Genomic DNA, 24,011 nt, shown 5'->3' on the forward strand with positions numbered 1-24,011 from the left:
TGAGGAGTTTATCAATATGCTGATTTTTTTAGGCCCTGCATATTTCTGAAGTCGCTAGTTTTTCCCACTTTATTAATGAAAAAAAATTCTCTGTTCTAGCTGTCAGCCTTTAGAGAGTGCATTCATCTCTATAACATGGTTATAACAGCCTTCAGAGAGGGTGTTAATCTCTACAACATGGTTATAACAGCCTTCAGAGTGCATAAATCTCTATAACATGGTTATAACAGCCTTCAGAGAGGGTGTTAATCTCTATAACATGGTTATAACAGCCTTCAGAGAGTGCATAAATCTCTATAACATGGTTATAACAGCCTTCAGAGAGGGTGTTAATCTCTATAACATGGTTATAACAGCCTTCAGAGAGTGCATAAATCTCTATAACATGGTTATAGCCTAGCCTTTAGAGAGTGCAGTAATCTCTATAACATGGTTATAACAGCTTTCAGAGAGACTGTTAATCTTTATAACATGGTTATAACAGCCTTCAGAGTGCATTAATCTCTATAACATGGTTATAACCGCCTTCAGAAAGTGCATTCATCTCTGTAACATTGTTATAACAGCCTTCAGAGTGCGTTAATCTCTATAACGTGGTTATAACCTAGCCTTCAGAGAGTGCATTCATCTCTATAACATGGTTATAACCGTAATTGGTGAGTTGGAAGGTCTCAGGACCAGCGGGACTGAATGGCGAGGCCTGAGTGAGGTCACTGTGGGGGGTTTCCACTCTTAAAGTCACATTTCCCTCTGCTTTGATTTTGCCTTAGCCCTGTAAAGCGTTGGGATAGTTGAGGCTTAGTTAACCTTTCTGCTGGTCGCAGCTCAATATTTCTGTGGGAACTGGGTGTTAATGTCTGGCCTTTCGAAAGTAACTAAATTTTATTTAATACGGCTAGCTTGTTAATGTGGAATATCATTTTGGTAAAAACCCTGTTCGACTGTGCGTGCCCGTGCCGTGTTCTCCTCATGGGTCTCTGTAATTTTCTTCAGGAGGATCGCGAGCCTAATAGTGATGGCTGTAATTCAGAGCGTGTGAAATGTCAAGTGCAGTTCATTACAGTCGCTGTTTGCACTGTGAGGCAGTCGCTGCTGATGGTCATTACGCTCCGTGTGTGCAGAACCCTGGGGGGAGGGGGGCGGGGAATTCCTCTGAGGCTGTCCCAGCCCCGGACGGCCGACGCGTTTAACACGTCATTCAGGCAATTACCGGACTCTCTCACACAGCGCAGTCTGTAACATACTGTCCCTTCAGAGAGCTGGGTACTGATGCAGTTCAGCTCAAGCACTGCGGCCTTTCACTTTCAGGTTGAGCTAAGCCTGCAGGTCCCTCCCCACGGGAAACAGACCTGCCACTCAGAGTTTGCGGGTTTGATTCCCCCGTGGGGCACTGCTTGTTGTCCCCGTACAGCTGGCGCTGAATCTGATTCCCGGCAGTGCGTATCCAGCTGTGTAAGTGGAAGTGTGTGTTGGAAATGAAGGCGGCTGTGTGAGTCATGGTGGGGAGGGCATGTGCTGAAGGCCTGAGTTACGGGCTCAGCTCGGAGCCGGTGTGAAACCGCTGCCGCTGCGTTGTGCCAGACGGGAGGGCCGGGCCGTGGAACAGGCCGCGCGTTTGGGGAAAGCCTCGCTTTACCGCCTAACCTCAGCTCAGCGCATTCATTCAGTCACTGATGGAGTTGCCTTACTCACTCATTCAGCCCTAACCCAACCTGTTCATTCAGTCATTGATAGAGTTGCCTTACTCACTCATTCAGCCCTAACCCAACCTGTTCATTCAGTCACTGATAGTTGCCTTACTCACTCATTCAGCCCTAACCCAACCTGTTCATTCAGTCACTGATAGTTGCATTACTCACTCATTCAGCCCAACCTGTTCATTCAGTCACTGATAGTTGCATTACTCACTCATTCAGCCCTAACCCAACCTGTTCATTCAGTCACTGATAGAGTTGCCTTACTCACTCATTCAGCCCTAACCCAACCTGTTCATTCAGTCACTGATAGTTGCCTTACTCACTCATTCAGCCCTAACCCAACCTGTTCATTCAGTCACTGATAGTTGCATTACTCACTCATTCAGCCCTAACCCAACCTGTTCATTCAGTCACTGATAGTTTCCTTACTCACTCATTCAGCCCTAACCCAACCTGTTCATTCAGTCACTGATAGTTGCCTTACTCACTCATTCAGCCCAACCTGTTCATTCAGTCACTGATAGTTGCATTACTCACTCATTCAGCCCTAACCCAACCTGTTCATTCAGTCACTGATAGTTGCCTTACTCACTCATTCAGCCCAACCTGTTCATTCAGTCACTGATAGTTGCATTACTCACTCATTCAGCCCTAACCCAACCTGTTCATTCAGTCACTGATGGAGTTGCCTTACTCACTCATTCAGCCCTAACCCAACCTGTTCATTCAGTCACTGATAGAGTTTCCTTACTCACTCATTCAGCCCTAACCCAACCTGTTCATTCAGTCACTGATAGTTGCCTTACTCACTCATTCAGCCCAACCTGTTCATTCAGTCACTGATAGTTGCATTACTCACTCATTCAGCCCTAACCCAACCTGTTCATTCAGTCACTGATAGTTGCATTACTCACTCATTCAGCCCAACCTGTTCATTCAGTCACTGATGGAGTTGCCTTACTCACTCATTCAGCCCTAACCCAACCTGTTCATTTAGTCACTGATGGAGTTGCCTTACTCACTCATTCAGCCCTAACCCAACCTGTTCATTTAGTCACTGATGGAGTTGCCTTACTCACTCATTCAGCCCTAACCCAACCTGTTCATTCAGTCACTGATGGAGTTGCCTTACTCACTCATTCAGCCCTAACCCAACCTGTTCATTTAGTCACTGATGGAGTTGCCTTACTCACTCATTTAGCCCTAACCCAACCTGTTCATTCAGTCACTGATGGAGTTGCCTTACTCACTCATTTAACCCAACCTGTTCATTCAGTCACTGATAGTTGCCTTACTCACTCATTTAACCCAACCTGTTCATTCAGTCACTGATGGAGTTGCCTTACTCATTTAACCCAACCTGTTCATTCAGTCACTGATGGAGTTGCCTTACTGTCTCGGAAGCTGTGATTGACTGACAGTCTCTCTCTCTCTCTCTCTCTGATTGGTCCCCAGTGGCTCACTGCGCGTCCTCGCGGCAGATCATCTCGCACTGGAAGAACTGCACCCGGCACGACTGCCCTGTCTGCCTGCCGCTGAAGAACGCCAGCGACAAGCGCAACCAGCAGCGTGAGTACCCAGCCAATCGCCTCCCACCACTGCCCGCCACCCACCAATCACAGGGTACGGAGACCCAGGCGGCTGCACGTCAGCCGTCATTACTGTGGCCCCTGCCAAACCAACGCCTTCTGGTCACTCACTAATTAGCATCCTAGTGTCTCTTTCTCGAATGGTCCAAAACACAGGAAGCAGACTTTGGCCTTAAGAAGTATCATTTTAAATTATCCACATTCCTCTTAAAGAATGTAATAAATGAATGCAAATTTGCGGCATTCTGCGCAAGTTTCCCAGTTAACTTGGGTGGGGATTCGCACGGCTGTGTGTTTGAGGGAAACTGCGCCCCCTGCAGGATGGCAGTGTCTCTCGGCGCTGACTGTGAAAGCATGAGAGACCAAGTGGATTCCTGCAGGGCTGGTAATCTGAGACCCAGGGAGAGGGCTCAGAAAAGGGGGCGGAGTCAACTGGCAGCCCTGCTGCGATTGGCCGGCTGGCTGGTGACTCATTTAAATCCCCCTGCTGTACTAGAGTGCAGCAGCAGCCTGGCAGTTTTTCTCCTTCTTTCTCTTTCTTTCTCTTTCTCGTGCTCTCTCACTCACTCACGCTTTCTCTTTCGCCCTCTCTCTCTCTCTCTCTCTCTCTCTCTCTCGCTCTTTGTGAGAACCGTAGTGAAAAAGTTGGAAAGGCCTTTGTTGCTTTTGGGAATTTGATTTGTGTTGGAAAAGAACATACGATTTTTTTTGGGGGGGGTGGCGTGTTTGTGTGAAAATCTATTTGGGTTTAATAGAAATGTGAGGACGTTTTTTCCTGGATTTGTCTTCAGTCAGCCCACAGTCCTCCACTGTTACACTCTGGCAGCTCTGTGGCCCTCAAAGCCAGAGTCAGCAAACCTTTTTCTTTCTCTGCAATTTCCGTCTAATTAAAGCCAGGAGAGAGCATGTGGAGCCAATACAATCATTGACTCCATTAGGCCACGCACTGGGGGGGTTGTCGCTAGGCGGGCGTCGGCGGGTCTGTTGAGGGCCACGCCCTCATTTGAGATGATCTGCCGTCATAAGGATGCTGCTCAGCTCAGTCCTGCAGTTACACTCTGCCTGCTCCCCATTCACTGCACGCCGACTCCTGCAGCACACACACACACACACTCCTGCTACACTCTTACAGGCTTGGACGTTGTCTTTAGGGCAGGTTTGATCTGGGAGGAATGGGAGGTGCGTGCTTGTGCAAAGGCTTACTGTGTCTTACTGTCTCTCCCTGCCTCTCTACAGCCATGCTGAGTTCCCCCAACGCGGGGCTGCAGAACGCCGTCGGCACGGCGAGCTCCGGCCCACAGGCCACGCCCACCATAAGCACGGCCACGCCCATCGACCCCAGCTCCATGCAGAGGGCCTACGCCGCCCTGGGCCTTCCCTACGGCAACCAGCCGGCTGCGCAGACGCAGGTCCCCGGGCAGCAGAACGCGCAGACGCCGCAGCTTCGCACCGTCAACGCGCTCGGTAATGGCCCCGCCCCTTCCTGTGCGTGTGCAGGAGCGACTGACTCTCGGTCAGGAAAACCGTGTGTGCTGGAATTTCGCGCACTGACAGGGATGGACACGGATGCACGTTCCTTCAGTTCAGTTGAAATTTTATTTAATTGATTGAAAACAAAACATTACGGCCAGTTATATTCATGAAGTGGATTTTCAATGGATTTCCTGAAATGGCTGAATTGAAATTAATCTTTCACCCAGATCTGGTCACTACCCGGTTTTTACCCAGGTTGGGTCACTACACGGTTTTTACCCAGGTTGGGTCACTACACTGTTTTTACCCAGGTTGGGTCACTATCCTGTTTTACCCATGTTGGATCACTACCCTGTTTTAGCCAGGTCTGAGCACTACTGTTTTGGCTAGATTGCTTGTGTACCTCGTGTTCGCGCGTTCTATTTCCCCACATTAGACCGTGGTGGTTTGACTCCGCCCCTTGCCCCTTACAGGCACTGGCCAGATGAACATGGGGGGCGGGGCAATGGGCGTGGCCTCGTCGGAGCAGACCAACCTGCAGTCAGATTCTTCTCTTCCGTCCTCGCTGAACACCAGGTGAGTCCGATCCCCACCCACCGACCTGCCTAGATTGATTCTAGATAAGGGCTGCCCATCCCTGTTCCTGGAGATGTACCGTCCTGTAGGCTTTCACTCCTACCCTAATTTGGCATACCTGCTTCCACTAATCAGCAGCTCAATAAGATCTCTAGCTCTTGAATGAGCTGTGCTTTTTCTGAGTAGGAGTAAAAACTCTAGGAACAAGATCTCCAGGAACAGGGTTGGGCAGCCTTGCTCTTGCTGTGAAATGAGGTGTGCTTTGTTAGGGTTGGAACGAAAACCTGCAGGACGGTAGATCTCCAGGAACAGGGTTGGGCAGCCCTGCTTTTGACAAGAATGAAGTATCTGAGGACTTAAAAGCTCAGTTATAGCTGACTTAATGATTTAACTTAACAGCAGTCTGATGAAATGAGAAGCCGTTAGCCTGCGTTAGCCACCTCCTCGTTTCACACCGAGCTGTCCGTCACTCTGCCCCACAGCCAGCTGATGTCAGACGGGCCGGGCGTGGCCAACATGGGCAGCCTGCCCACTGCCGCTCCGCTGTCCACCAGCGGGGTGAGGAAGGGGTGGCACGAGCATGTCACTCAGGACCTGCGCACCCACCTGGTGCACAAACTGTGAGTTCCGCCCCCTACTGTAGCCTGACATACTGCACACCTGCTCATAATGTACGCTCATTACACACCTGCTGATAATGCACAGACTCATCACACACCTGCTGATAATGCACAGACTCATCACACACCTGCTCATAATGCACAGACTCATCACACACCTGCTGATAATGCACAGACTCATCACACACCTGCTCATAATGCACCGACTCATCACACACCTGCTGATAATGCACAGACTCATCACACACCTGCTGATAATGCACAGACTCATCACACACCTGCTCATAATGCACCGACTCATCACACACCTGCTCATAATGCAGACTCATCACACACCTGCTCATAATGCACAGACTCATCACACACCTGCTCATAATGCACACTCATTACACACCTGCTCATTATGTACAGACTTATTACACACCTGCTCATAATGCACACTCATTACACACCTGCTCATTATGTACAGACTTATTACACACCTGCTCATAATGCACAGACTCATCACACACCTGCTGATAATGCACAGACTCATCACACACCTGCTGATAATGTACATAGTGATTACACACCTGCTCATAATGCACAGACTCATCACACACCTGCTCTTAATGTACAGACTCATCACACACCTGCTCATAATGCACAGACTCATCACACACCTGCTCATAATGCACAGACTCATCACACACCTGCTCATAATGCAGACTCATCACACACCTGCTCATAATGCACAGACTCATCACACACCTGCTCTTAATGTACAGACTCATTACACAGCTGCTGATAATGTACATAGTGATTACACACCTGCTCATGATGCACAGACTCATTACACAGCTGCTGATAATGTACCTGTGTACAGTGTGTTCACAACACACCTCTTCATAAAACACCTATTTGTAACGTGTACCTACTCATACTGTGCCTGGAGAGCTGAAGGACCAGTGTGTGTGTTTGCGCGTGTGTCTGCGTGTGAAGCAGCGTGTTGACGTAGCTCCTCTCCTCCTGCAGTGTTCAGGCCATCTTCCCCACCCCTGACCCAGCTGCGCTGAAGGACCGGCGCATGGAGAACCTGGTGGCCTACGCCCGCAAGGTGGAGGGGGACATGTACGAGTCCGCCAACAGCAGGGTACGGCTCGGCTCAGATCGGATCGGTCCACGCGTGACCCGTCCTGGCCCGTTTCACTCCACAGTACCGCCCACGTGCAGAAAAGTGCAGAGAATACCGCAGCTGTGAATGCACGTACCCATCAGACCTGGAACCCGTGGAACCCTTGAGAATATCCAAGAAATATTTTTATTGCTGAACAAAACATACAGTCAATTCACGAGAGAATTCTGTTTCTACTGGTGTCTAATGTGTTAAAGCCTTTTAAATGATTATTTTATCCAGGTCTGGTTCTGACAGTGCAGTGTACAATGAACAAGTATGTTTCAGGCTTATTAAGTGACAACTTGGCGTAATGTCATTGTGGGTTGGAAGCGTTGTTGGACTGTGGATTACCCAGAATGCCCCGGCGAGCGCCTTACGTGTGTCCGTCCGTCTGTCCGTCCGTTTCTCTCAGGACGAATACTACCACTTTTTGGCGGAGAAGATCTATAAGATCCAGAAGGAGCTGGAGGAGAAGAGGCGGTCTCGGCTGCAGAAGCAGATCATTAACCAGGCCCCGCTCGTAGCCCAAGGCAACCAACAGCCCGGCCTGACCCCCCCCAACGCCCTGGGGCCCCCCCAGCCAGGCCTGACCCCGCCCAATACCCTGGGCCCACCCCAGCCCGGTCTGGCCCAGCCAAATGCCCTGGGGCCCCCCCAGCCCAACACCCTGGGGCCCTCCCAGCCTGGCCTGGCCCAGCCCAATGCTCTGGGGCCCCCCCAGCCCGGCCTGACCCCGCCCAACTCTCTAGGCCCCCCCCAGTCCGGCCGCTCTCCCAGTGAGTACCCAGCACAAATATTTGTGTTCTGTGTCCAAGTAAAGGGACTTGACTGACTGACTCACTCAGTCTCTTGCTCGCTCACTCACTCACTCAGCGTCTCACACACTTACTCAGTCTCTCACCGCGCTCACTCGCTTCTCAAGATCGCTGTACCTGTGGATGCTGTTGTGAGTGCATGTTCTTTTTTCCTCTCTCTGATGTGGCTGTCTGTTGACTTCTCTCTCTCTCACTCCCTTCAATTTTTCTCTTTCCCTCTCTCTCTCTCTCTTCCTCCCTCCCTCCCTCTCTCTCAGATGGACCTGTGCCTATGCCCAATGTGCCAAATCAGATGATGAATCGCATGCAGGTTTCTCCAGGTACATGTCCTCTCCCCTCTCTGCTGTGTGCGAGTGACACAGCAGTCTTTCACATTCAAACCTCTGCCTTTGCACAGTGCACCCAGCCCTTCAGACTGCTCGCTATAGGAATAAGAGCGTGGAGAATACAGCCCTTCAGACTGCTCGCTATAGGAATAAGAGCGTGGAGAATACAGCCCTTCAGACTGCTCGCTATAGGAATAAGAGCGTGGAGAATACAGCCCTTCAGACTGCTCGCTATAGGAATAAGAGCGTGGAGAATACAGCCCTTCAGACCACACGCTATAGGAATAAGAGCGTGGAGAATACAGCCCTTCAGACTGCTCGCTATAGGAATAAGAGCGTGGAGAATACAGCCCTTCATTCTGCTCGCTATAGGAATAAGAGCGTGGAGAATGCAGCCCTTCAGACCACACGCTATAGGAATAAGAGCGTGGAGAATGCAGCCCTTCAGACCACACGCTATAGGAATAAGAGCGTGGAGAATACAGCCCTTCAGACCACACGCTATAGGAATAAGAGCGTGGAGAATACAGCCCTTCAGACTGCTCGCTATAGGAATAAGAGCGTGGAGAATGCAGCCCTTCAGACCACACGCTATAGGAATAAGAGCGTGTGGAGAATACAGCCCTTCAGACTGCTCGCTATAGGAATAAGAGCGTGGAGAATGCAGCCCTTCAGACCACACGCTATAGGAATAAGAGCGTGGAGAATACAGCCCTTCAGACTGCTCGCTATAGGAATAAGAGCGTGGAGAATACAGCCCTTCAGACTGCTCGCTATAGGAATAAGAGCGTGGAGAATGCAGCCCTTCAGACCACACGCTATAGGAATAAGAGCGTGGAGAATACAGCCCTTCAGACTGCACGCTATAGGAATAAGAGCGTGGAGAATGCAGCCCTTCAGACTGCACGCTATAGGAATAAGAGCGTGGAGAATGCAGCCCTTCAGGCTGCACGCTATAGGAATAAGAGCGTGGAGAATACAGCCCTTCAGACTGCTCGCTATAGGAATAAGAGCGTGGAGAATACAGCCCTTCAGGCTGCACGCTATAGGAATAAGAGCGTGGAGAATACAGCCCTTCAGACTGCTCGCTATAGGAATAAGAGCGTGGAGAATACAGCCCTTCAGACTGCTCGCTATAGGAATAAGAGCGTGGAGAATACAGCCCTTCAGACCACACGCTATAGGAATAAGAGCGTGGAGAATACAGCCCTTCAGACTGCTCGCTATAGGAATAAGAGCGTGGAGAATACAGCCCTTCAGACTGCTCGCTATAGGAAGAAGAGCGTGGAGAATACAGCCCTTCAGACTGCTCGCTATAGGAATAAGAGCGTGGAGAATACAGCCCTTCAGACTGCATGCTATAGGAATAAGAGCGTGGAGAATACAGCCCTTCAGACCACACGCTATAGGAATAAGAGCGTGGAGAATACAGCCCTTCAGACTGCTCGCTATAGGAATAAGAGCGTGGAGAATGCAGCCCTTCAGACCACACGCTATAGGAATAAGAGCGTGGAGAATACAGCCCTTCAGACCACACGCTATAGGAATAAGAGTGTATGGAGAATACAGCCCTTCAGACTGCTCGCTATAGGAATAAGAGCGTGGAGAATACAGCCCTTCAGACTGCTCGCTATAGGAATAAGAGCGTGGAGAATGCAGCCCTTCAGACTGCATGCTATAGGAATAAGAGCGTGGAGAATACAGCCCTTCAGACTGCATGCTATAGGAATAAGAGCGTGGAGAATACAGCCCTTCAGACTGCTCGCTATAGGAATAAGAGCGTGGAGAATACAGCCCTTCAGAGTGCTCGCTATAGGAATAAGAGCGTGGAGAATACAGCCCTTCAGACTGCATGCTATAGGAATAAGAGCGTGGAGAATACAGCCAGTGTTGAGCGCTAGAGCCATTAGAGCAGAGCAGTAAGCAGACTGGCTCAGGTGCTTTTACACACCTTTCTCATTGTTATGTCTTATGAGTGTGATTGTGGCAGAGGCCTGCTCAGCCTCCTGTATTTCTCAGGTCTAAGCTCAACATTAGAAAGTGGGTATGAAGAGTTGAGAGTTCCCTGGAACATGGATGTCTTTTTTAGCTTAGCACACACCTAGCTTCCAGGTGCACTCGATCGCATGATGTTGGTTGCTGTTATGGACTTGCTGTCTGGGAGGCTGCAGTGGCTTCACGTGGTGCACTGTCAGGCTGTCCTCTTTGAGGATGTCAATTCCCTCTGGCCCCCCCTAGTGGTCAGACAGGGCAGAAGCGGGGCAAGGTAACAAGCTGACGAGGGCCCTGTAGACCTGCAGCTGTGACTCAAAGTGCTGATTCTGATTCTTGGAGAGAAAATGCATGCATTAATAATTAACATCCTACTTCTACTACTACTACTACTAATCATAATAATAATAATAAACTCAACACTCCCGCTCGCGGTCATGCCCTGACAGTGTTGTGGTGGAGTTTGGCTCAGAGCTGTTCAGTAATTAAAAAGCAGCCGGCCCTGCTCACCTTTATATTTTCACTTTTAAAACGATGAAACGTTAAATTTAAACACAGATTTTTAAACATGCGGCGGACCCTGTTATCCACTGCTTACATGCAGTCCTTCTTGCCTTTTACTGAAGCAGTTCAGGTTGGGCACTTTTAACACAGGTGCTTATGGCAGGTGGGAATCAAACCTGCAACCCCTGAGTTGGCAGCCCAGTTCCCTAACCTGTATGCTGCGCTATATATAATATATTTTTTAATGTATTATATTAATTAAAAGGCTTTATATTTCAAAATATTTTCCCGAATGTGTATATAGTATCTGATGAGTGTAACAAACCTATGTGTGTGTGTCCATGTGTTTCTGCAGGAATAAACCAGTTCAGCTCCATGCCCATGCAGAACGTGCAGATGTCTCAGGCGTCCATGGGCACCCGCGCCGCCTCCCCCATGAACCACCCTGTGCAGATTAACATGGGCTCCGTCCCTGCCGTGAGTCACAGCGCCCCCCGTACAGCACCGCAGACACGAGTCTGTCTGCTCTCCCTGTGTCCCTCTCACACTCATTTACCGTGTTAGCCAGGTTAAAGGCTGTATGAGTAACTGTGCTAGCCAGGTTAAAGGCCGTGTGAGTAACTGTGTTAGCCCGGTTAAAAGGCTTGTCAGTAACTGTGTTAGCCAGGTTAAAGGCTGTGTCAGTAACTGTGTTAGCCAGGTTAAAGGCTGTGTGAGTAACTGTGTTAGCCAGGTTAAAGGCTGTGTGAGTAACTGTGTTAGCCAGGTTAAAGGCTGTGTGAGTAACTGTGTTAGCCAGGTTAAAAGGCTTGTCAGTAACTGTCTTAGCCAGGTTAAAGGCTGTGTCAGTAACTGAGACTACTGAGACTGAGATATGTTCTTCACTGAACATCCTAATGCTGATGTCACAATCACTACTGGTGACTGAAGCGATGGAGTTCTAGAACACTGACCTACTTTTCAAATGGGTGTATTATTTTATGAGCTCAGTGGTTTATTTGATCTGGGCATTGTTTTGATGATGTGATGATCTAGATCAGGGATGGGACACCCTGGTGTTTGAGTGCCAGGCATGGTCCTGGTTTTTGCTCTATCCTAAGCTGTAACTACATAGCTGATTTACTACATTTTAATTAATCAGGTTTAATGAATGTAGGTGAGCATGTGCTGGAGGCACCCAATGTTTCACCATTGAGAATATTCCAGTTTATAATCATCCATCAGACTCTGGAGATGAAGCTCAGAAATGTCACCGGCACTCCTGGGCCAGGGTCGCCTAACCCGAATCTCCAACATGCGCATGCATCATTGGGGAAACCTCCTTTTTTTTCTTTTCTTTTCTCCCCTCAATTAAAGTGGTTTTGTACTGTGGTCTCATAGAGATTCAGCGCTGGTGTGTACCAATAGAAACTGCTGAAATTAAAACAAGTAGTCCTCCCAGAATGCGGTTGTGCATCCCGGATTTTGCTCCAGGCGTGCGTGGGTTTTTGGGGGTCCTGTGCTGATACTGTGCCGATGTGCTTCTGTCCCCCTGCCCCAGATGGGAATGTCCCCATCGCGGATGCCGCAAGCGCAGGGCATGATGGGAGCGCACGCTAACAGCATGGTGGGCCAGACGCCCAGCCAGGCCCCCTTCATGTCCCAGCCCCAGTTCCCTGCATCCACCTCAGCCATGAATGTCAGTGTGGGCCTGAGCCAGCCTGGAGCTCAGAGCAGCGTCACGCAGGTGAGTGCATACACACACACACACACACACACACAATCACATACACACACACCCACACATACACACACACACACACCCACACATACACACACACACACACCCACACATACACACACCCACACCCACACACACACACAATCACATACACACACACCCACACATACACACACACACACACCCACACATACACACACACACACACCCACACATACACACACCCACACATACACACACACACACACCCACACATACACACACACACACACACACCCACACATACACACACACACACACCCACACATACACACACACACACACCCACACATAAGCCGCGTTTCCACCGCAGGAACTATACCCCGGAACTAGGAACCTTTTGAGGAACTCAGTGCGTTTCCACCGCAGGAACTAGGGTCTAAATTTAGTTCTGGGGGCTTTGTTTTACCCCCCAAAACGTTCCTGCTCGGGGGGTAGTACTTTCCGAAAGTACAGGAACCTTTTGGGTGGAGCTTGCAGCGCTGAACATTTCTGATTGGTCGAGTACTCGTAGCATTTGTGTTGTATTTATTTTCCGCCATTACCCGCCATGTTTGAAAATATGCAGCGGCAAACCAATTTATTTTCATAATAACTTCAAATCAAACTTGTATGTTATGCGGCGCAGTAGCCTACTTTTGGTTATAGCCTGTCAACGTCTTGGAATTATAACGTGTGCTCTTCTGTTCTTTTCTTGCTTTAGTATTCGTTTTATAAAATGCTAAGCATTCGTGCTGGGACAGCATATTAGCTACGTAGGCTACCAAAACATTCAAACGGATTAATTCGGTTGCTGAATATTTTCTTCCGGATTTTCTTTGTTAGCCCGTTGTAATTGACTCAAAACGTTTGATACAGTTATGTGAGGTATGCGGTAGTTCTGCATAATTAACATTGGTGATACAGTACAAGCAAACTGGAAATCACCTTCCGCACTTTTTATCCGGGTAAAATAACAGGTTAATTCTAGTAATCTTCCCTTTAGCTTTTTCAGACTGCCGTAATTTTACTCAATTTTACTGCCATTTTTCAATTCCACGAAAAGACCAGAAAGACTATGGACTCATTTATGGTGCATGGTTCGCATCTGGAGGGCACACTTCGCTGCTCGGCTAGCAGTAACTTCGAAGGAAAGCAAACGGTGGCTGTACCACTACTAATTTACATTTTCACGCAAGTCCGAGTTTTCGTTCTATTCTTGTCATTTTGCGATTAGCCTATATGGAATTGACGACGAGAAAGTAATAAAACAGCAAATTGTTTACAATGTGTGCATGTTTTCTGCTGTTAATGAATGTGTTTGAGAGGATATATGAAAATCAATGAATACAAAAGTAACCATATATAGTCATTGTTGGTAACCCGTTGTATATAAGTGGAATAAACCCCTCCGGGCTGTCCCGGTTATTAGAAAATAATGTAGGCTACTTCGGTGGTAGTATGGGGTTACAGAAGAAATCATATGACAGATGGACCGACGACACAGTCAGTGGGCTAATTTGCCTAATCTTCGCGGTACTTTAGACCCCGGTGGAAACGCAGACAACCATTGGCTGAAGGAACCTTTTAGTTCCTGGTAAAGTAGTTCCTGGGACTGAAAGTTCCGGGTAATTTTGGTGGAAACGCGGCTATACACACACACACACACCCACACATACACACACCCACACACCCACACACACACACCCACACCCACACATACACACACACACACACCCACACATACACACACACACACACCCACACATACACACACACACCCACACACACAATCACATACACACATACAATCACATACACATACACACACACACCCACACATACAATCACATACACACACACACACACACAATCACATACACATACACACACACATACAATCACATACACATACACACACACACACACACACACACCCACACATACAATCACATACACACACACACACCCACACACACACACACACACCCACACATACAATCACATACACACACACACACCCACACACACACACACACACCCACACATACAATCACATACACACACACACACCCACACACACACACCCACACACACACACACACACACACCCACACACACACACACACACCCACACATACAATCACATACACACACACACCCACACATACAATCACACATACAATCACATACACACACACACACACCCACACACAATCACATGCACACACACACACACAATCACATACACATACGCACATACAGTCACATACACATACACACACGCACACACAGTCACATACACACACAGTCACATACATACACATACCCACAGTCACATACACACACAATCACATACAAACACGCGCACAATCACGAAGACACACACACAGAACGTGTGCGGAACATGTCTCAGTGTGTTTGGGTTCCCTGCTCCCTGGCATGGGTTCTGCTTCTCAGGGACACTTCCACTGTTTCTCTGGCCTAACAGCAGCACAGATGTGCTCTGCACATATGCTTAGAGATGACTGTTGAAAAATGGTGAAATGTGTAAAAAGGAGGTGCTGTTTACGGAGCTGCTGTGCCTCTGCTCCCTGTGTCCTCCTCTTCCTCCCCCTCCTCCTCCTCCTCCAGCAGCAGCAGCAGAATGCCTCCCTGCCCATCAGCGCCCTGAGCTCTATGGGCTCCCAGCTGCCCTGCGCCCCACCCCGCGCCACGCCCCCGCCCGCCGCCTCCGCCACCGCAGCAACCGCCAACCTGCAGCAGATCCAGCCCTCCAGCCGGGCCTCCACCCCCACCCCGGCCCCCACGCCCGGCATCCTCCCCGGCTCCACCCCCACACAGGGCACCCCGCCCAGCTCCGCCCCCACCCAGCCCCGCACGCCCCAACTGGACCCGCCCGCGCAGACTCAGCCGCCCTCCACTCCGGTGAGGCTCCGCCTCCCCCGCCCATGTGACATCAGCGTCAATTACAACTATTATACTTCATGTGTGTGACATGCTTTATGCTGTCAAGCCTTCAGGAGTGGACATACATATTGTGATCATATAAATATGCCAGTTTTCAAGTTGGAAACTGCATTTGGATGTGTTAGTTGATTAGTTTTTGTTCCTGTGTATCTGTATGCATGCATGGGTGTGTGTGTGTGTGTGTGTTTGCGGATATTGTTAATGAGTTCATCATGGACCTAATCGGTAAGTATAAACTTAAACTCCTGCACCAGAAAAGGGTTGTAAATGTACTTCTGTTGACTGTGCACAGGACGTTAGCTATTCAGTGTTAAATTGTCCAAAATTGCAGCTTCTTGTGGGTGTGGGGCTGGAATGGGGGGATTTGGGAAAGGGCTCCACTGGGCCTGCTCAGCTTTATCAATCCCCGGCCACAATAAACGAAACACTCAAACTTTTCATTTTCTCCAAAACAATGTAAGTGGCGGATATGTTACAAAAGCGTAGCCTCTAAACATTAGTGTGATTATTAAGCAGTGTGGCCCAGTCACTTTCCCCCTGGTGAGCCCAGGTATGAGTGCTCTGCTCCGCTCTCTTGCTGAGCGGCTGCAGTGGGGTGGGAGCAGTGCTACGGCTGGTTTGGGCATTAAGGAAGGCCTCCTCTCTCTCTCTCTCTCTCTCTCTCTCGGGTCTGTCTCAGCTCTCCCAGACAGCGGCCAGCGTGGACACCCGCGTCCCCACGCCGGCCTCCGTCGCCAGCGCCGACGCCCACTCCCAGCATGCCCTGCACGAGTTGCCAGCCTCCGAGCCCAAAGCCGAGGCCCGGGATCCAGAGCAGGGCTTTGAGCCCGGCGGAGCCAAGATGGAGGCCAAGAGAGAGGTGTGTCTGTCCTGCTGGAAGGGGCGGGGCCAGGTGGGGCGGGGTGGGACGGGGCTTGCACCATCTTCATTAGGGCCCAGCCTGGGCTTACTGCTCTGGGGAAAAAAACAGCTGGGACTAAGATGGAGACCGCTGTGTGGAGAGTTACACCCAAAGCAAATCGAAATGTTCTGAAGTGCTGTTAATTGTTGCCATGTTTGCGAGTCATATGGTGGTTATCATAGCTGTGAATGTGATAGTTATGAGCAGGGATCTCAAACTCTAGCCCTGGAGGACTGGAGTTAATCTTCCAGACACTGCGGCCCTCTGGGACTGGAGTTCAACCTGCAGATATTGCGGCCCTTCAGGACTGGAGTTAAACCTGCAGCTCTCCTGTGGTTTAAGATCCCTGGTTATAATTATGATTATATGTGGAGCTGCAGATGGTTCTGAGACACTGTGTGTATAAGTGGGCGGAGCCTCTCCCTCTGTGGGGTGTGGTCTGGTAAGTGAAGGTGGAGGTCAAAGGTGAGGGAACAGTGTGCTCACGCTGCTGCTCTTCCTCTGCCAGGTGGACGAGGACGGAGGCGCTCTGTCGGGGAAGCTCAAGGAGGAGCCCAAGCAGGAGGGCATGGAGGTGGAGGAGAAGAAACCCGACGTGAAGGTGGAGCCAAAGGAGGAGGAGGAAGGCGGTGCCAACGGCACGGCCCCGTCCACGTCCCCCACCCAGCAGCGACGGAAGAGTGAGAACCCTGAAAACCCGCCTCTCAGCCCCTCTCTTAAACGTTTAAGGCCTGAGATCACACACACGTGATTAGACTCTTCATCACTGGACATTCTAATGCTGATGTCACAGTCGTCACTGGAGACTGAAAGCAGTGGAGTTCCAGAACACTGACTAAAATTCTGAAAAAACAATCCAGACAAAGCCTCCTCTTGAACGGGTTGATATAGAGCAGTTCCACAGCTTCCCAGGTGGGGCCTATGGTTGAGACTGTAGAGTTAGCAGCAGTTTAAGCAAGGTTAGCGCTAGTCCTCAGTGCAGTTCTGTTTCCCTCGGGAGTCCACCGTGCGGTGTTCAGCTAGCAGCGTGTCTCATACTGTAGCATCCGGGGTTTTCCCTACCATAGAAAGGCTTCGGCGCAGCGCCTAAGTGAATCTGCGGAGCGCCTTAAGCCGAATGAACGTAAAAAGGCATTCAGGCAACATATCAGAATGAATGTAAAAATACCGGTGATGCGCTGACAAAAAACGAAAAAAAACAGAGAGGTTGCTTTATGGTTTTAAACTCTCTGCGCTATGATGGCATTATAAAGAGAGGTGGGTGACTGACAAGCGTTTTTATGTTTTTATGCATGGTAGGTTAAATGCATTTACAGAATATAGCGTTTTTTTCCCCCAAGATGGTACTTCTCGATATAATTGTGCCGCCGTGTTAACACATTACTACGGTTGCGGCCGGGTCAGGCACTCTTCAGGGTAAAAAGAAATTTTAGGATAGCGCTTCCGAATTGCTTGTGTCGAAAGTGCTGCGACGGAAACAGCGATAGATTTACCCACGAGCCACATCTGTCCAAAATGTAAACAAGTAATCCAGTTTTCACGGTCGGGAGAAATTTTATGACAACGTTAGCCAGCGAAGCTAGTAGGTTGACGTTACGTAAAGATACCTCGATTGAGCTAACGTTAGTATCTAACGTGGCTTGGTAGCTAAATAAAGTTAGGCTGTGTTCACACGTAACGTCTTTTTCTGATGAAAACCGCTGGTCAAAGTGTTTTTCATATATTAAAAAAAAAAAACACTGTTGTTCCAAAATATAGCTGAGAGTGCCTAAGCCCTCTGAAAACCTAGGGAAAACCCTGGCGTCTGTCTGCCGCAGCTGCGCAGAAAGTGCGCTCCTGCGGCGCAGTGACTCGCAGACAATGCTGGAGGCTACAGAGCGGAGTGCATGCCGGTCTGCGGCCTCTGGGCTGCAGGGGGCGCTGCAGTGCTCGCATGGGCCGTTTACCACCGCCCAAATGAGGAGAAAAAGCAGGGCTGAAGTGTCCGTTCTGAGAGTTACAGTGAGTGATACTAATTAAGGGCTTTCTCCTTGATCCAGTGTATCTGTGCTCGAGGGTAGGGTTGGCTAGTTTCAGCCTACTCCTGTGAGATTGAAGTGGATTGAAATTGCATTAGATGCACGGCTTTAATTGTAATGCTAATTAAGTGTTAGCGATTAAACCGCAGCGTAGCCACGGGCTTGTTCTTGTGCCCTTCAAACTTTGAGCACTGACTTTACTCACTGTGGGAGATGTGGGGGTTGAATTTGGGGGTGCGTGATGCTGTACCCCGTCTCTGTGGGGGTTGAATTTGGGGGTGCGTGATGCTGTACCCCGTCTCTGTGGGGGTTGAATTTGGGGGTGCGTGACGCTGTACCCCGTCTCTGTGGGGGTTGAATTTGGGGGTGCGTGATGCTGTACCCCGTCTCTGTGGGGGTTGAATTTGGGGGTGCGTGACGCTATACCCCGTCTCTGTGGGGGTTGAATTTGGGGGTGCGTGACGCTGTACCCCGTCTCTGTGGGGGTTGAATTTGGGGGTGCGTGATGCTGTACCCCGTCTCTCTCCAGTCTTTAAGCCCGAGGAGCTGCGGCAGGCCCTGATGCCCACACTGGAGTCGCTGTACCGCCAGGACCCCGAGTCCCTGCCCTTCCGCCAGCCTGTGGACCCCACCCTGCTGGGAATCCCGGTGAGTGCCTCTATGCAGGAGTACCCCATACCCCCCGTCTCAGGAGTACCCCATACCCCCGTCTCAGGAGTACCCCATACCCCCGTCTCAGGAGTACCCCATGCCCCCGTCTCAGGAGTACCCCATACCCCCGTCTCAGGAGTACCCCATACCCCTGTCTCAGGAGTACCCCATATTCTGCATGCAATGATCTGCATGGCCTAAATCAAAACTGCACTTTCACCTATGTAGTTGTCTCAGCTGAGTGATTGACAGGCATATGCTTATGTACCCTGCCTGGCCAAAAAAAAGTGCCCACTGTACAAGCCTCTTTAGGCAGTGTTATGATCTGAGGTTGCTTCAATTGGTCAGGTCTAGGCTCAGCAACGTTATTAAATGAAGTCAGCTGAGTACCTGATGGCTTGTTGAAACTCAGGGGTGATGGCCTGTTGAAACTCAGGGGTGATAGCCAATTGTCCATCTGTTCGCAGGACTACTTTGACATAGTGAAGAACCCCATGGACCTGTCCACCATCAAGCGCAAGCTGGACACGGGCCAGTACCAGGAGCCCTGGCAGTACGTGGACGACGTCTGGCTCATGTTCAACAACGCCTGGCTGTACAACCGCAAGACCTCCCGCGTCTACAAGTACTGCTCCAAGCTGGCCGAGGTGTTCGAGCAGGAGATCGACCCCGTCATGCAGGGCCTGGGCTACTGCTGCGGCAGGAAGGTGAGTGTCGGTGCGCGGGAGAGAGAGAGAGAGGCAGTATGGAGGCGTGTACAGGTCCTGTGTGCGGGAGAGAGAGAGTGAGGGAGTATGGAGGTGTGTGTACAGGTCCTGTGTGCGGGAGAGAGAGAGTGAGGTAGTATGGAGGTGTGTGTACAGATCCTGTGTGCAGGAGAGAGAGAGTGAGGTAGTATGGAGGTGTGTGTACAGGTCCTGTGTGCGGGAGAGAGAGAGTGAGGGAGTATGGAGGTGTGCTGTGCGCAGTAGAGAGAGAGTGACGGTGTGTGAAGGTTTGTGTACAGTCACAGTGATGATGTCACGGCCTGGATTTGAACCCTTAGCCACCACAGACGTCTTCAATGACCCCCCTCTCTCTCTCTGTCCCTCTGTCTCTCTCTGTCCTCTCCTCCTCTTGCTCTCCACAGTACGAGTTCTCTCCACAAACTCTGTGCTGCTACGGGAAGCAACTGTGCACAATCCCTCGAGACGGAACCTACTACAGCTACCAGAACAGGTGAACCAATGGCAATGGTGTGCGTGTGTGTGTGTGCGTACGTGTGCGTGTATGCGTGCGTGTGTGCAGGCTGACTATCACTTCTCAGCCTGTCAGCCTTGTTTCAGAAGAGTGAAAGCAGCTCTCAGTTGCGGAGTGAGTGGGAGCCACCTGTGTGCTGTTTGTGTGCAAGGGAGATGGTGGGAAGTGTCGCACCACGCGGTTAGCGGTGCGCTTATGGCCAGGGTCTAGTATTTTTCTGCAGAATGTGCTCCCTTGCTCCTCCTGCTGTTCAGATCTTGGTACTGCAGTTGACTTGACATTCCATTGAAGAAAAAAAAATGGTTACGTTATCTGATATGTAATGCAGTGTAGTTTTTTTTTTACTGGAGAGCTCGGAATAGTAGGGATTTTTTTTATTATGTACACATTTTTAATGTACATCTGTTCTTCAGTTGCTGCTTAAAAAAACGCTGATATGTAAATGTTGCACGGAATTCCAGACAAAACAAGCTGCTTTTCCATCAAGTTTAGCATGCAGAGCTGTGTGTTTGCGTTTGTGTGTGTGTGTGTGTGTGCATTTGTCTGTGCTTGCATGTGTGTGTGTGTGTGTGTGTGTGTGTGTACGTGTGTGTCCGTGCTTGCGCATGCACATGCATTTGTGTTTGTGTGGGTATGTGTGTGTGTATGTACGTGTGAGTGGTTGTATGTATGTGTGTGTGTACGTGTTTGTCCGTGGTTGTGTGCGTGTGCACGTATATGTGTGTGTGTTTGTGTGGGTATGTGTATGTGTACGTATGTGTGAGTGGGTGTATGTGTGTGTATTTTTGCATGTGTGTTTGTGTTTATGTGGGTACGTGTATGTGTGAGTGGGTGTATTTTTGTGTGTGTGTGTGTGTGTACGTATGTGTGAGTGGGTGCGTGTGTGTGTGCTTGTGTTTGTGTGGGTACATGTGTGTGTACGTATGTGTGAGTGGGTGTATGTGTGTGTGCTTGTGTTTGTGTGGGTACGTGTATGTGTACGTATGTGTGAGTGTGTGTCTGTGTGTGTGTGTTTGTGTGTGTGTGTGTGTTTGTGTGGGTACGTGTATGTGTACGTATGTGTAAGTGGGTGTATGTGTGTGTGTTTGTGTTTGTGTGGGTACGTGTATGTGTATGTATGTGTGTGTTTGTGGGGGTACGTGTATGTGTATGTATGTGTGAGTGGGTGTATGTGTGTGTTTGTGGGGGTACGTGTATGTGTATGAATGTGTGAGTGGGTGTGTGTGTGTGTTTGTGTTTATGTGGGTACGTGTATGTGTATGAATGTGTGAGTGTGTGTCTGTGTGTGTGTTTGTGCACATGTCATTTGGCGGTCACGCGTTTATCCTCCTCGCTCTGGTTCCCTGCAGGTATCACTTCTGCGAAAAGTGCTTCAACGAGATCCAGGGCGACAGGGTAACCCTGGGAGACGACCCTGCCCAGCCACAGACGTGAGTGGCTCCGCCCCCTCGGCCTTCCCTCGCCGTTTCACACTCCCTGCGCTCAAATTCATGCCGACAGACTTGTTGCCGCCTGTAAAAAAAGAAAAATTATAGAAAAATAAAATAAAAAATGAATTCTTAACGTGGCCGTATGGGAACAATTACTGGCTGGCCATCAACGTGTCTTTTCTGACAGAAGTCCAGCACTCTTTCTGAAAAGTGTCTCTGCGCATTTCCGTTTTGTTTTGAGAGCGGAGGCAATGCTTTGAAAAGCAGTCGGGTGCTCAGTCGTGCTGAAGACTGCCTCTGGTTCTAAGACTGTGTCTCTGGTTCTAAGACTGTGGCTGTGTCCCAATACAAAGTCAGCTGCCTTAGAAGGCAGCATTTTCACCAATTTTCACACTTGTCCTTCGTAGGCATGTCCCAAACCGAAGTCATCCAAAATGGGTCCTTTTAAGGTGCCTCATTTGGGTTAAATTTTAAGGCAGTGTCTGATGCATCCTTCAACTGGAAGGCTATCCCATAGGTCTGTGCCATTTCCTCAGACTTCCCACTTCCGTTAAAATAATGGTGGCCCCAGCAAGCAAGGCGGTGGAAATGTGAATATGCAGTGTTTTAATCACATATAAAAGTGAATTTTAATTATTTAATACACTGGGATAATGTATTTAATGTTTTTAAACCTTGGTCAGTGAAACGGAACTGGCTAGCTAACTTGCTTGTAATCACATTACTTCCTAACGGAACAATGTAGCTAGCGTCAACTTGGCTTAGAACATACAGCGAACAACTGAAGTCATGATAATCCGGTTAAAACCAAAAAAAGTATCAGAACCAGTGGCTAGTTATGTAGTTAGCTGAACATAAAACAAATTCTGTATTCCCTTAAATAGAGAATCAGAACAATTATGGCTGCAACGACAGAATCCGCATTCATTTGCGTAGAGCCTGTCAGTTGGAAAGTTAAAGACGTCAGCTGTAACCGTAAACACTGATCTCGAGCGAGCACGAAAACTCTGTGACGTCATCCTGCCGTCAAAGTCCGTCCCAAATTTGCTGCCTTTTGAGGTTCCTCATACCCTCTCTCTCTGTCTCTTCCTCTCTCTCACTCTCTCTCTCTTTCTACCTTTCTCCCCCTCACCCTCTCTCTCTCTCTCTCTCTCTCTCTCCAGTATGATCTCTAAGGACCAGTTTGAGCGGAAGAAGAACGACATGCTGGACCCCGAGCCGTAAGTTTGCGCCGCTCCTCTCAGAGATCGCCATGGCGATGTTACGCCCCCCCCCCACTCTCTGACCCCCCACATTTCCCCCTGTGTGGTTGCATTACCCCCCTCTCCAGCTCTACCAGGTGCAATCAGATCCCCCTGCTGTGTGTTAAACAGCACCCCCTGCTGACCCTTTTGTAGGGTCACAGCAGCACAGTTCCCCGCTCGGTGAAGAGCACACGTCTGACTGTGGAAGTGAACGTGCTGCCACGCACTAACCGGGCGTGCTGTTTGTGTTCGTGCTGCAACACAGTTTGCACACCTCAGGCTTTGAGCGCACACTTTCAGACAAAGTGAATCTGCGGTGGCTGCGTTCACCATTGAGCTACTGCTGGACTGTAAATGCATGGAGTAGAGATACAAGGCTAACTCCCTGCAAGTCTAACGCCACAGAGAGAGAAGGGTTGGCTCTTATTTTTTCACTCATTACCCGAGCTTACTCTGCCTTTCTGAGCCAGAGGAAAGCTACATCAGAGGGAGACTCCAGCACTTCTGTAGGTCTGTATAGCCGTGTGTAATCTGGGCAGTTTTACTGAACAAGATTAACCTCCTTGAATAATCTGCACATACGGCCTGGATTCGGTCAGCATTAACATGGACACAAATGTATGAGCTGTTCTTTCTCTTCACAAACGCGCTTTGGCGGGTTCTGGCCGACTGCGGAACTGGCCAAACTGCGTTTCAGGTTGGTCATGACCCCCGTCTGTGATCAGCCTGAGACTCTTTTCGCCAGATTACAGAGGGCAGGAGCTTGACAGGGCTCATGGCGTTTGAAACTCTAACTTTAAACGGAGGTAGAAACTCTTAGTGCTGACTTAGTTTAAAGTCAGAGTTATTTAAACACAGAGTCAGGCTTATTTAAACACAAAGTCAGAGTTATTTTAACACGCTGTCTCCCTCTCCCCTGCAGGTTTGTTGAATGTAAAGACTGCGGACGCAAAATGCATCAGATATGCGTGCTCCACTATGACGTCATCTGGCCGTCCGGGTAAGCCCTGCACTGCTATTGGCTGGTAAAGAAAGCCCTGCCCATCTGCCTAGTTCAGCCTTTCCACCGCAC

At 49.5% G+C, this 24,011-nt stretch overlaps 1 protein-coding gene across 6 annotated transcripts in view; it reads left to right on the forward strand.

Annotated features, from left to right (window-relative positions):
- The window catches only part of LOC118219849 (CREB-binding protein-like), a 67,194-nt gene that overhangs the window by 34,937 nt on the left and 8,246 nt on the right, over nucleotides 1-24,011 (forward strand). For 2 of the 6 annotated variants that reach the window (XM_035403312.1, XM_035403315.1), the window contains exons 5-22: nucleotides 3,153-3,266; nucleotides 4,523-4,750; nucleotides 5,233-5,335; nucleotides 5,818-5,955; nucleotides 6,970-7,087; nucleotides 7,524-7,887; nucleotides 8,184-8,246; nucleotides 11,104-11,225; nucleotides 12,289-12,474; nucleotides 15,118-15,414; nucleotides 16,136-16,315; nucleotides 16,866-17,037; nucleotides 18,905-19,023; nucleotides 19,494-19,733; nucleotides 20,156-20,244; nucleotides 21,615-21,695; nucleotides 22,859-22,915; nucleotides 23,862-23,939. In XM_035403312.1, the coding sequence (XP_035259203.1) occupies nucleotides 3,153-3,266; nucleotides 4,523-4,750; nucleotides 5,233-5,335; nucleotides 5,818-5,955; nucleotides 6,970-7,087; nucleotides 7,524-7,887; nucleotides 8,184-8,246; nucleotides 11,104-11,225; nucleotides 12,289-12,474; nucleotides 15,118-15,414; nucleotides 16,136-16,315; nucleotides 16,866-17,037; nucleotides 18,905-19,023; nucleotides 19,494-19,733; nucleotides 20,156-20,244; nucleotides 21,615-21,695; nucleotides 22,859-22,915; nucleotides 23,862-23,939 (2,749 nt within the window). The remainder of the gene's footprint in view (nucleotides 1-3,152; nucleotides 3,267-4,522; nucleotides 4,751-5,232; nucleotides 5,336-5,817; nucleotides 5,956-6,969; nucleotides 7,088-7,523; nucleotides 7,888-8,183; nucleotides 8,247-11,103; nucleotides 11,226-12,288; nucleotides 12,475-15,117; nucleotides 15,415-16,135; nucleotides 16,316-16,865; nucleotides 17,038-18,904; nucleotides 19,024-19,493; nucleotides 19,734-20,155; nucleotides 20,245-21,614; nucleotides 21,696-22,858; nucleotides 22,916-23,861; nucleotides 23,940-24,011) is intronic. The other 4 variants (XM_035403313.1, XM_035403314.1, XM_035403316.1 and 1 more) reach the window with 4 other exon arrangements.

Source organism: Anguilla anguilla, chromosome 2, assembly GCF_013347855.1.
Source record: "Anguilla anguilla isolate fAngAng1 chromosome 2, fAngAng1.pri, whole genome shotgun sequence".
Lineage (NCBI taxonomy): Eukaryota > Metazoa > Chordata > Actinopteri > Anguilliformes > Anguillidae > Anguilla > Anguilla anguilla.